The sequence below is a fragment of the Oryzias latipes genome, chromosome 15, assembly GCF_053564925.1.
Source record: "Oryzias latipes strain Hd-rR chromosome 15, Olatipes_Hd-rR_3.1".
NCBI classification, from domain to species: Eukaryota; Metazoa; Chordata; class Actinopteri; order Beloniformes; family Adrianichthyidae; genus Oryzias; species Oryzias latipes.
The window spans coordinates 17,724,232-17,736,071 of record NC_136251.1 but is presented as its reverse complement, the minus strand read 5'-3'; the positions used below and the strand labels follow the sequence as shown (position 1 = coordinate 17,736,071).

The window sequence follows — 11,840 nt, the reverse complement described above, 5'->3', positions numbered from 1 at the left end:
ACTGCATGCAATCACAGTCACACCTATGGACAATTTAGAGTCACCAACAATCCATGTTTCTGCACTGTGGAAGGAAGCCACACAAAAATGACCCAGATGGGACTAGATGCAGTGTCTTTCTACTTAGCAAGAGTGCTAACCGCTACAGATTTACAGCCTTCACCCTTCCAGAAAAAAATGGAATTTTTTTCTTATTATATCTAACTGTAACTGTTTGGCAAAAAAGGACACTTTATTATAGCTACTGTTTTCCATTTCTATGCATCACCTGAGTTAAGACGAGATGAAAGGGAGTGTGCTGTCTTTTTTTTTTTCATTTGTTAGAACAAATGAGCCCAAATATATACAAATACATGTGCTTGCTTTGTGTGATGTAGGGAATGAGGTGTGATCTTTACTTAGTTTTTTTTTAGTCTAAGACCAGTTTCCCTAATCCATGTTATAGTTTACAACACTTAACTTTCATGTAAAGGAAATTTGAGTTAAACCCCCAGTCAGTATGGAAAATAAAATATGACAAAATTTAGGAATTTGCAGGACTGGGCTGCTAAAGCTTATCTTTGCCAGGGTTAAAGGGTGGGTACAATCAGTCAGTTCACAACTCCATCGCAAGACAACACATCATAAAAATGTTAAAACATTAGCATAATATAGGAAAACGTAAAGTCATATGTGAGTGTGTGTGTTTCAATACTGTTTGGCGAATACATTTTATTTCATCTGTGGGCAAAAGTAGAAATAACCGGACATTCTGCATGTGCTTATTGAGAGTGTTACAGAGAGGTCATCAACAGCTAAAGAAAGTTGATTTGTTATATATCCAAATACAGATATTTCAGAGAAATGAATGTAGAAAAAATGTCAGCTAAGAGGTGGACTTATCTGCAGCACAACTGAACTTTGTGTTTGAGGTAAATGGTCACAGTGGCGAAAACAGTGAGCAGTTTTAGTGTTAGTGGTGCCAAAACATTTCCCCCTAGTGGCAACAGTTTGTAACTGTATGCAATTTCAACACAAACAAAACTGAGCAATATGTCATAGTTTGCAGGTAAGTCTTATAGAATAGCGCAGCGTTTTGTCTTAAAACGGTTACTACTAATTTTAAACACTGACCAAAAAAAAAAAAAACTACTTAGCAAGCCTTGAGCTGCACCCTTTAAGTTAAGGACATCTGGTTAATGTTTTCTTTCAAGACTCCTCCTTCTTGTGCAGGAATACTTTTTTAAAACTTGTTTTTGACGGCTTTTCCTCTATAAGACTTTGTTTCTTTGTCAATAGACTCTAAGTCGAGATGTTTTGGTCTTGGTTTCCTGGCGCCACTTGGACTTTGCTGGCTCTCCTTTTAACCATCTTAATATTGTAAGTCTGTTCATTAACGACAACTGTTTATTTGTTGATGGTAGAATATCAAAAAGTAGTGTTTTTTTCTCCACGCAGTTATGGATTGTGGCCGTACAGGGTTTTCAAAAACCTCGGCATTTCCGGACCAATGCCCCTGCCTTTTGTAGGAACGGTACCGCAACAAATGAAGGTAAACAAAGTGGGCATAACAACAGCAGAAACGAGAGATTATATAAATTACATTTTGAAGGGCTCTAAAATAACATGATTAGCCAAATGCGTGTAAGATTTGAATCATCTATGTTGAAACAGTAGAAGTCGTTTTACTATTATGTTTTAATGCATTTTATGTTCTTTCATCACTTTTTTGTGCGTAAATTTTGAGTGTACCATGCCTTGGAGTGAATCAACTACATTTCCCATCAGTATGATATAATGACATCACATCGTTTGATTGGCTGCGCCCTGACTGAGGGCTTGTTTGGAGTGTGTCTAAAATTGTATATTTCTGTGGAAACATCACACCTGTTAAGTATAAATATCACGATGGGAAAAAAATGTGCTTATAATAATAATAATAATAATAATAATAATAATAATAATAATAATAATAATAATAATAATAATAATAATAATGGAGATAAAGTAACAATTATGAGGACTGAGAGGATTTTGCTCCTTTTTTGGGGGGGAATTTTTTAGGTTTTGTCTGTTTTCCTCGTCAATCACTCCAGGTTCTTGTTATTTTTCCACAGCTGTTTTCATACCTATTAATTGCCCTCAGTGTTTTTTTGAGTGTCTGGTTTTCAAGCAGTCGACTGCATTTTGGGTCATTTGGGTCAATGAAATTTAAAACATTGAATGTTAAAAAAAAAAAAAAAATTCTATGATGTCATTTTGGAAAAAAAAGAAATCAAGAATGGCTTTCCTACCAATAATTTTAGGGTAGAAAGTAAACCAGAACAAAACGGATTCTGAAGCGGCAGAGCTTCAGAGGATTGGAAAATCAAAGCTCTAGACAAGCTCTGTTGAAATATGAATTTTACGGAAATAAAAAGTAAAGATGAATAAATAGTTAAGACAAATATACTTGTTTGTTATTCACTTCAAATTATTGTTGTGCTTAATATTTATTAATGTTACAAATGTAAAATTATTGCTATTGTTAAAATGCAATTTGAACAACCTAGTAAACCTAAGTTTACAAGAGACCACTTTTATTTTGTCAACAGTAAAAATGACTTTTATTTGCTTTCTGGTGATTTCATTATTATACGATTAATTAAATAAATTCTTAAAAATGTACAGGGTTAACATTACTGTTCTTGGAGTTACAACAAAGATATGCATTCCAAAATAAAGTAGCCCTGGTTCGAATCCCAGCTGGATCTTTCTGTGGAGTTTGCATGTTCCCCTCCTGAATGCATGTTTTTTCCGAGCACTCTGGCTTCCCCCCACTGTCCAAAAACATGCTTCATAGGATAATTGGTGACTCTAAGTTGCCCAATAGTGCATGTGAGCATGAGTGTGTGGCCCTGCAACAGACTGGTGGCCTGTTCAGGGTGTACCCTGCCTTTGTCCAACTGTAGTTCGGTTTTGCTCCAGCAACCCTGTGACCCCAAAAGGATACAGCAGGTTCAGAAGATGGATAGATGACTGTGGAGTACATTTTCCAACTTTGCTAGTGGTCAAAATGTAAAAGTCTGGAATCCTAATTGTCGATATTGTTTTAATCGACACATTTTTGTCATTTTATTTATAGGGATTGTTTGCCTTTAATCGAGAGTGTCAGGCCAAGTATGGAGACGTCTGGGGGTGAGTTGTTGCATCTTTATCAACCCTCTATTTTGTGCCAAACTCAATTTACAAAAAGGTGGCTGTGAAGATAAGAAAAGGAAAAGAAATAACAGGTGTCAATGATAAACATTTTTGTTAAAGTCTTTAACAGATCAAAGTGACAGGATCATTCTTTGTGCTGATTTTGTATTTGGACTTTATTTTATTTATTCTTTCAATAGCAATAAGTGAAAAACTGCATTCATAGTTTTAAAAATGTTGTGTCTAAACTGAGTGCTTGTAATACAAGATATCAGTAAATTTGGATGAACAGAAAGACATTTTAAATGTTTTTTATGTATGTATTAATTTCTGTTTCAGCCTTTATGAGGGAAGGTCACCATTGCTGATGATTGCAGATCCTAAGATTATTAAAACTGTGCTGGTGAAGGAGTGTTATTCTACATTTACAAACCGCAGGGTAAGAGATAAGAGGATATAATGACAAACAAGTCAACATTTTGTTCTCATTTGTGCATTGAGTTCAGAAGTTAGTTTTGCACAAAGTTAAAGAATTTCACAAATGATTAAACGTCATAAATTTAATTACTATTTCCCAATTCTAACACAATTGATACTTGTCTGTTGAAATTCGTACAAGTGCTTAAAAATATCAACAACATTCTACTGGATGCAGCATTTCCCTCTGGCCTGAAAGTCAAAACAAATTGAGATTATACAGGAATATATAGGCTAGTTGGAAATGTAAGAAAAATGTTTTTAATACACCTAATAGCTACAAAAGACAGATAAAAAAAAAATTTTAAAGAAAAAAACTACAATAAACATATAACACTTTAAAATAAATTGTAAAACAAAAATTAACATAACAGCCACTGCTGTTAAATCTCTGCAAAAAGCTTTTGACACGGTACAGCACACATTTCTCTATCTAAAATTAATGGTTAATGCAGACAAAACCAAAGTAATGTTGTTTTCAACTCTAGAAAAACACCACAGGTTTTCCCTAAAGTTTCCACTCTGGAAGAAAATGAAATTGAGGTGGTTCATGTGTACAGATATCTGGGAATCTTGAGTGATGATGCACTCTCATTCAAGCCCCACATTGAGAATCTTGTTAGGAAACTGAAATTGAAACTGGGTTTTTTATTCAGAAAAAAGTGTTGTTTTTCCTTTGGGATTAAAAAGCGACTTGTCACAGCAACCTTTTTATCCATTTTAGATTATGGAGACCTTTTATATATGAATGCTACAGCTCAATATTTGAGTAAGAATGATTCGGTGTATCACGCTGCTTTGAGGTTTGTAATAAACTGTATGGGCTCGACTCATCATTATGATGTGCTCTTGAGTGGGATGGTCTTCTCTGTCCACCAGTAGGTTCACACACTGGTGCATTTTTATTTACAAATCTCTTCTTGGACTTTTACCTTCCTACATATGCAGCTTGATCAGGCTGAGGACTGTGGAATCATATGGACTGTGTTCCAATGAACATCTGTTGCTTGCTGTTCCATTTTCCCGTACAGAACTGGGAAAAAAGGCTTTTGTCTTTTCTGCCCCCTCCATATGGCATGCTCTACTAAAAAGCTGAAAATTAAAATAACTCATTCCTCTCAATATTTTTAAATCCAGGCTGAGAATGGAGGAGAAAGTCACTTTTAATTGTACCTGCTTTACGTAAACTCTCATTTTTATATATTTTATGCTTTAAATGTTTACATTTTAATTGTAAATGAAATTTATTTTTTCCCTCTAGCAGCATTCCCTTAAAAAAGAGACTCTTAATCTCAATGGGACATTTCCTGGGTAAATAAAGTTTAAAAAAATTAAAAATTAAAAAATTAAACAACACTTAAAAAACCTTGTTAGACTGAAAATACAAAAGACTGAAAGTCTTTTGTAGTTTTTATTTTTGTCGTATTCACGATGTTACACAGTAAAGTTAGCATTAAATAAATGTTAGTTATCCAGGCATGTGTGTCAGCAATCTTTTTGATACTTGTTGCTGCCAGTAAAGTTATTTAATGTTTTTACATGATAAATTTGATATGATGAAGTTTTTATATGATATAATAAAATGTCTTAAAAGTAGTTATCATTATTTTTAATTTGAAAGAGAAGTGGCTTTTTGAGATATGCTTAGCCCTACATCCTGTTTACAATTCGTCATTTTTGGCGCTGCCTTTAGGTATTAAGTGTAGTTGTGTTCCATGATGGAGACATTAAAAAGTCTTTGTATCATATCCTTAAACATCTCAGCTCCCATCTTCTGCTCTCAGAATGTATTTGACGATGATGGACCGCTGGGCAATGGAGTTGCAGCAGTTAAAGATGAAAGGTGGAAACGAATTCGCAGCACAATCTCTCCATGTTTTACCAGTGGAAGACTGAAACAGGTTAGTGTCTTTTCTCATTTAAATAGAATCTGCAGTAATTATGTATATGTATTTATGAAAGACAGCAGATGCTGGCTAAACTACTGATTTATTCTGAACGCCCTGGGGAAGATAAGCAAATTATTAGCAGTTAGTGTAAACTTTATGACAGAATATTTTTTACAAGTGTCAAAAATGTTTCAGTGCATTTGTATTTAGGGTTTTAGATTACTACAGTGATAGGTTTTTTTTCATTCTTTATTAATTATTATTTAACACCAAGCTTAAACTTTAAGGTGTCACAGTGAAAACCATATTTAAAAAAAAGAACAACAATACATTTTTGTGGTACATTCTTATATGTTCATTGGATTCCCTATTTGAAAATTTATCAGCATAAAGCCTTTAAAAAACGCATAATTATAATGATGTTTTCTGGGGGTTTTTTGTCTTTCCAATCAAGGTTTTTCCTTTTGTTGCCCGCTATGCAGACCGGCTTGTCAATAAACTTCAGAAAATGAATTTAAATGAACCCATTGACATCAAACAGTAAGTTTTTAATTTATTTTTTTAAACTTCAAAAATCATACTTAAAGTCCAAATAAGTTTACCCAGAGAATTTGAGTTACAATACCCAACTTAATAAGCAACTTATAAAGGTCCCAATCACCTCAATAAAGGTCCTTGGAATGACTTCTTGTGTCCCTGGAGACTATTTTAGTACAGTGAATGTGTTACTTTATAAAGGAAACGGGTTTCAGGTTAATTAACCTTTGTTAAGTGGTGCAGTTTTTAACTGAAAGTTGAAAGATGGCTACTGCAGAGTCAGAAAGGGATAGACTGCAGTCTGCAGAAATAGTTGTAGACTCGGTGCTGAGACCAAGCTGGTACTCAAATTGTGGTAAACCACCACTTGTAGCCGGCACTGCTGATGTAAGGCACGCTCTTACATTTTTGAATATTAAATTCTGACCATAATTGCTGAGCATTATGGCTGAAGTAGAGACTCGTCCCATCAGAAACATTCTTCCAATTTTCTGTCGTCAAATCTAGCAAACAGTTTGAGTTGAAGACCCCGTTTCCTGTTCTGACTGTTTTTAATGCTGATTCACACAAATGCAGCTTTGTGGATTTAGTTCCATTTTTCCAACTGAGGTCTGTAAACCGAGATGGTTACAAAATCCAAGAGGATTTTTGATACCTAAAGTTATCTTTAGATATCCACATTCCCAACTGCTGTGACTGCCTAACAATGTCGTTGTTTAAACAAACTAAATTGTGAATAAAAAGACTAAAAAAACCTCATAAGCCCTTTCTTTTTCTTTCCAGGTTCGTGGCACCGTACAGTTTGGATGTTGTGACCAGCGCCTCTTTCAGCGTGGAAACAGACTGCATAAATAATCCAAATGACCCTGTTAATGTTCAAGCCATAAAAGCAACAAATTTCAATTTATGGCCAATGATTATCAGAAGTATGTCTTCTATTCTGTTATGTCGCGATCTGATTATTTGATCATTTGGCTTCAGAGACTGGTGGCTATGTTTTTAACAGCTTCATGGTGTCTTTTCAGTGATATTTCCCTTAGGTGCTCGTCTGCTGAAGCACTTTAAATTTGAAATCATACCCAGATCCAGTGTCGACTTTTTCTGTGATGTTATCAAGAAAATTAAAGACCAGCATAATGCTGGGAAACTTGTAAGTATATATTTCAAATAACAATGTTGTAGTGAACCAACATACTTCATTTTGACTTAAAAAATGCTTTTGAAAACGTAAGCGATCATCAAAGCAGTCTAGAAAAGAAAAAAAAAGTATTTCAACATAGAATATACTGTCACATTGTTATTTTAATACTAATCCTACTAAGGTAGGCCTCATTTCAAAAGAAGGAATGTCTTATATACTGTGAAAACTCAAGTATTTTGTCTGAAACAAATGTGAGTTACACATTTACTAGCATTGCTTTGGTTCTTCATCATCACAGATGATGTTCACATTTCACTGATGTATCATGTCACTGTCTGTGCATGTTTAGACTCGACCAGACTTCCTGCAGGTAATGATTGAAAGCGAGATTCCAGAGAGCGAGGTAAAGAACAAAAAAGATGAGCCCAGCAAAGGTCAGTTTTCACCAAAACAGAAACTTTTGAATATATGATGTCCTTTTAAAATCAATATATGTAGTTATTTATAAAAACTAATCAGAATTCACTTGATGTGATATACGTACTTTGGCCATTAGGTTTTATGTCCCACCCACAAATGTCTTTTCCACATTATCTCATAAGAAATAATCACATGGCCAGTTTATAATTTGTTGGGAAAAAATTTGAACAAATAATCTAAAACTGTTTTTTATGCAACTTTTATTTTGAACTTTCTTCATATATGCTGTTCCTTTCACTTATAGTAGTTGCCTAAGACATTGGAGGTAATTATGCTATTTTATTGATTCTTTGGGGACAAAAAAGGAAATTTGCATCAGTAAGAGAAAAATATTACTCACAAAGTGAAAGATCATCCTAATGGGATAGGATAACAAATGTAGTCAGCATTTTGCTGTCCAAATGTGTAAATTATTGTAGTTTGGACCATTCGTATGCCATTTTAAATAAGAAGAAAATTAAACTAACGTTTTTTTTTTTTGTTTCAGGTTTAACTGAACAGGAGATCCTTTTTCAGGCCTTTAGCTTTATCTTAGGTGGCTATGAGACAACCAGCACCACTCTGTCTCACATTTTCTACAACCTGGCCATAAACCCGGATGCAATGCACACCCTGCAGGAAGAAATTGATGCCAACCTACAAAAAGATGTACTGTGATTCGTAATCACTTGTTTCAGACATACTGTTGATAGAAAAAGCAAAAATTCATAAAATTGTGTTGCTCTCTGATCCCTAGGTTCCAGTTTCATATGATAAACTGAATGGTCTGGAGTACCTGGACCAAGTTCTTTGTGAGTCACTACGTTTAATTCCCCCTGCCCCTTTACTTGATAGGGTGTGCAAAAAGACCATGCAGATCAATGGTCTCACCATCCCAGAAGGAACAGTGGTTGGGATTCCTGTGCATCTTCTACACAGGGACCCACGATTCTGGGACTCCCCTGATCTTTTCAGACCGGACAGGTAAATCTTACGAGAAAAGAACACTTTATAAAATTTGCTGTGCAAATTCCATCTGAGCTGTCTGTTTACAGGTGGTAATACTGAGACACAAAAAATGTTCTGTTATTAAAACAAAGTTTTATTTTGCAGTACTCAGAAATATGCTCTAAATGTTTGGTCTCTGCAGATTCAGTAAGGAAAATGAGGGGGCACTGAACCCGTATGCGTACATGCCCTTTGGCCTGGGTCCTCGTAACTGTGTTGGGATGCGCTACGCAATCCTGGTCATGAAGATGGTTATTGTGCGTCTCCTGCAAAACTACACCCTGGAATCATGTAAAGACACCTTGGTGAGACATTAAAACCCTTTGGCACTTTGACTGTAATGGTGCTCTGCAGTCACATCACTGATACATTCGCTTCTGTGTTTCTTCAGATTCCAATTCAGTTTAACTGGAAGTTTCAACCTCTCAAACCCATAAAACTCAAGTTTGTCCCAAGAAAACGCTGATCCAAGAGGGAAACGTCCCCCAATGTTATTCATATTCCTTTCATGATTGATTTCTAGCATGTTAAGATAATTATAAATCAATAACAGTGAAGTATTATGGCCTGCACATTTACATACATTTTACATCAAACTTTCTGAATCACGTGTTTTCACATCAATGTTTAATCCTAATATATACAAAACATGCTTTTGTTATATTTTTTGGAAAGATTATCATGCAGCACACAAATTTAGTTAATTTTCAAAATATTTCAATTATTATAAACATCAAATAAACTCTTTCCTCTTTAGAAATTGTGAGATAAAAGTGTCACTAATACTGCTTGTTCATTTCATGGCATCAATGTATTGTTGATCTATCATTAAAGAGGTAACACAAAGAAATGTAATGTTTTTCTGATTTATCTGGTCTCTAATGTGCTCATTCAAATAAAATGCTGCTATTTGGGTTTAGTGGAACAACACCTCAATGTTTCCTTAATTCACAGGCCCTATTCAGATCAGTAGGATATGATTTTCGCACAAATCAAAAACAATAGTTATCCAGTCACATGACTTGCTCCTGCAACTGCAAAAACTAAATTTCTAAATTCAGTTAAAAAAAGATATTTGTACAAAATGCTTGTGAGACATTAGTTTAAACCTGTAAAGCCCACTACTTTAAAGAATTGACAGAAAATTCCAATATTTGGGGAATTTAGATGTTTTTTCTTAAACCCTGTCACTAAAACTACAAAAAAATGTGTAATGCCATTTTTTATGACATATAGATAATATCTGTCATGATACTTTGGGTGATTCAAGTTTTTGCTCACAACAATGTTAGTTTAAGATGGAAGAATATTGATCTGGGTGTTAAAAAGACTCACCTTATTTACCCACTGTCTTAAATTAGTTAATAAAAGTGTTTTTTTGAGATTTCATGGAAGCAGCCACCAGGAAAAGTCTTTCTACTGCCCCTGCCTGATGAACTATAAGGCAGAAAACATTGACCAGGTTGTGTACAATGGGTTTTTAAAGAAAGTGTGGATCATACTAATGAAATAAGGGGCTCTTATTTATCAAATATAGTATGACTATAGGGTTATTTTTTCTTGGAATTATATCACTGTGAAGCCCTTTGACCTATCAAAACGCAGAAAAGGAAATGGTTTGGTCTCACACGCTCTAAACATTTCCTCTCAATCAGAGCAACTTCCCCAAACCCTCGTGATCCAAACGTGGGAAATGGTGTATCATGGTGATTGCAGCTTCAGGGTCATTGATAGTTCAGAGGGATGGCTTTTCTTCTCTTTTATTGCTGTTTGTGTTTGCCCAAATATGGTGCATGGAGAATCTGGTTTTGCAAGTTTATTGATTGCTTATAATGACTCAGATAAGACAACCGATAAGCACTCTAATTTGACAGACACTAAATACAAAACCACACAACTGACACATGCAGGCAAGCCTTGTTTGGTAAAACCTGACATGAGAGGAGGAGTAAAGTTTAACTGAATTTACAGCTTGGTGTGGTATATACAAGGCACGTGAGCGGTGCGTCAATGTGTTTAACAAACCCTTTGCTGGAAAGCAAAGTACAACTCCAATTCCAATTTTTTTGACAACATTAAAATAGTTCAAAGTGATGCATTTTACAACTAAACACATATAGTCTTTTTTAATATGATTGCGGTAAGTAAAAAAGAATGTTGGAAAAATTTACTCGGAATTTCATTTTCAATTGTACTGAGTTAGAATTTGCACTAAAGACGATCCAGTTTTTTTTAATTGTTGCTTTTAAGTTTTTTAAGATGAAAAAACTAAAACATACTGTTTAATAGTCTGGAATAATATACTTGAAAAAGTTAACCCAAAATCAAAATTGCATTTAAGAGAAAGACTCAAGCCATTTTCATCTAATGCTGTTCTTTCTAGTTTCACTAGCTTTTATGTATGTTCTCTGTGGCTTAGGTAGTATTATGGTATGGTGGTTAGTGCTGTTACCTTATCAAAAATGCTTGTGTGACTGAAGGCATTCTGTGTCAAGTTTGAGATTACTTTACTTGTCCTTACATCTGTTGTTTACACCATACTCCCATTAAATTCAATTTGAACAATAGGAGGTCAATCCTTTGGTCAGTGCAATGTTGTTCTTTAATGGACTAGTGACCTGTTAAAGGTGTGGTCTTTCACTCTCACTGTGCTCTATTTTTTTTAATATAAATTCTTCTGCTCTCCTAATTTAGAAATGCTGCCATAAAAGGAAAGCTTTCAGTGTACCCTCAGCATGTAAAGATATTGTATTATTTCTAAGCTCCACAAATTTATAAACGGAACACATTCACTCCATTACCCAATTTTAATTTCTTGTTTATTTACTTGTGACTGTTTTAAATTTTGATTTTTACTGTTCAAATAGGATTTTCAAAGTTGTTAACCTATAACAGTGGAACCTCATTGTCTTTTCTTGAAAAGTATCATTCTTTTCAAATAGGTGCATCAACTTCTATTACAAACAGTAATAAATAGCTCATATTATGAAAGGAACCCACCTGCGTCCAACAATATCCAGGGCAGGGTCCAATGACCCCATGACTCCATGACCCTGTGACCCCAAAAGGGATTCAGTGGGTTAAAATGACGTATAGATGTGAGTTTAAGCCTGAATCTTGGTACATCAAACTGGATGCTGTGATTGTGAAGAAATGACTCCTTGTTGGTT

General features: G+C 34.7%; 1 protein-coding gene across 2 annotated transcripts; it reads left to right on the top strand.

Annotated features, from left to right (window-relative positions):
• The first annotated feature begins 983 nt into the window (after nt 1–983).
• LOC101155538 (cytochrome P450 3A30) lies at nt 984–9,520 on the top strand. Of its 2 annotated transcripts, XM_023963338.2 has the most exons (14): nt 984–1,048; nt 1,279–1,359; nt 1,438–1,531; nt 3,104–3,156; nt 3,499–3,598; nt 5,421–5,537; nt 5,980–6,065; nt 6,846–6,988; nt 7,088–7,212; nt 7,553–7,637; nt 8,171–8,331; nt 8,420–8,646; nt 8,813–8,975; nt 9,062–9,520. In XM_023963338.2, exons 2-14 carry the CDS (start codon nt 1,292–1,294, stop codon nt 9,134–9,136), a joined length of 1,497 nt encoding a protein of 498 aa, XP_023819106.1. In that variant the 5' UTR covers nt 984–1,048; nt 1,279–1,291; the 3' UTR covers nt 9,137–9,520. The 2 variants fall into 2 exon arrangements, with proteins under 2 accessions (XP_023819106.1, XP_011482576.1); XM_011484274.4 differs by lacking the exon at nt 984–1,048 and having other exon boundaries at nt 1,191–1,359.
• The last annotated feature ends 2,320 nt before the right edge of the window (nt 9,521–11,840 follow it).

What these genes read in the sequence shown, in the direction of transcription:
- LOC101155538 (XM_023963338.2), top strand. Translation starts at nt 1,292, where the DNA reads ATGTTTTGGTCTTGGTTTCCTGGCGCCACTTGGACTTTGCTGGCTCTC. An exon ending in CGGTACCGCAACAAATGAAG is followed by an intron (nt 1,532 to 3,103) that starts GTAAACAAAGTG and finishes TTTTATTTATAG; the next exon opens with GGATTGTTTGCCTTTAATCG. An exon ending in ATGGCCAATGATTATCAGAA is followed by an intron (nt 6,989 to 7,087) that starts GTATGTCTTCTA and finishes GTGTCTTTTCAG; the next exon opens with TGATATTTCCCTTAGGTGCT.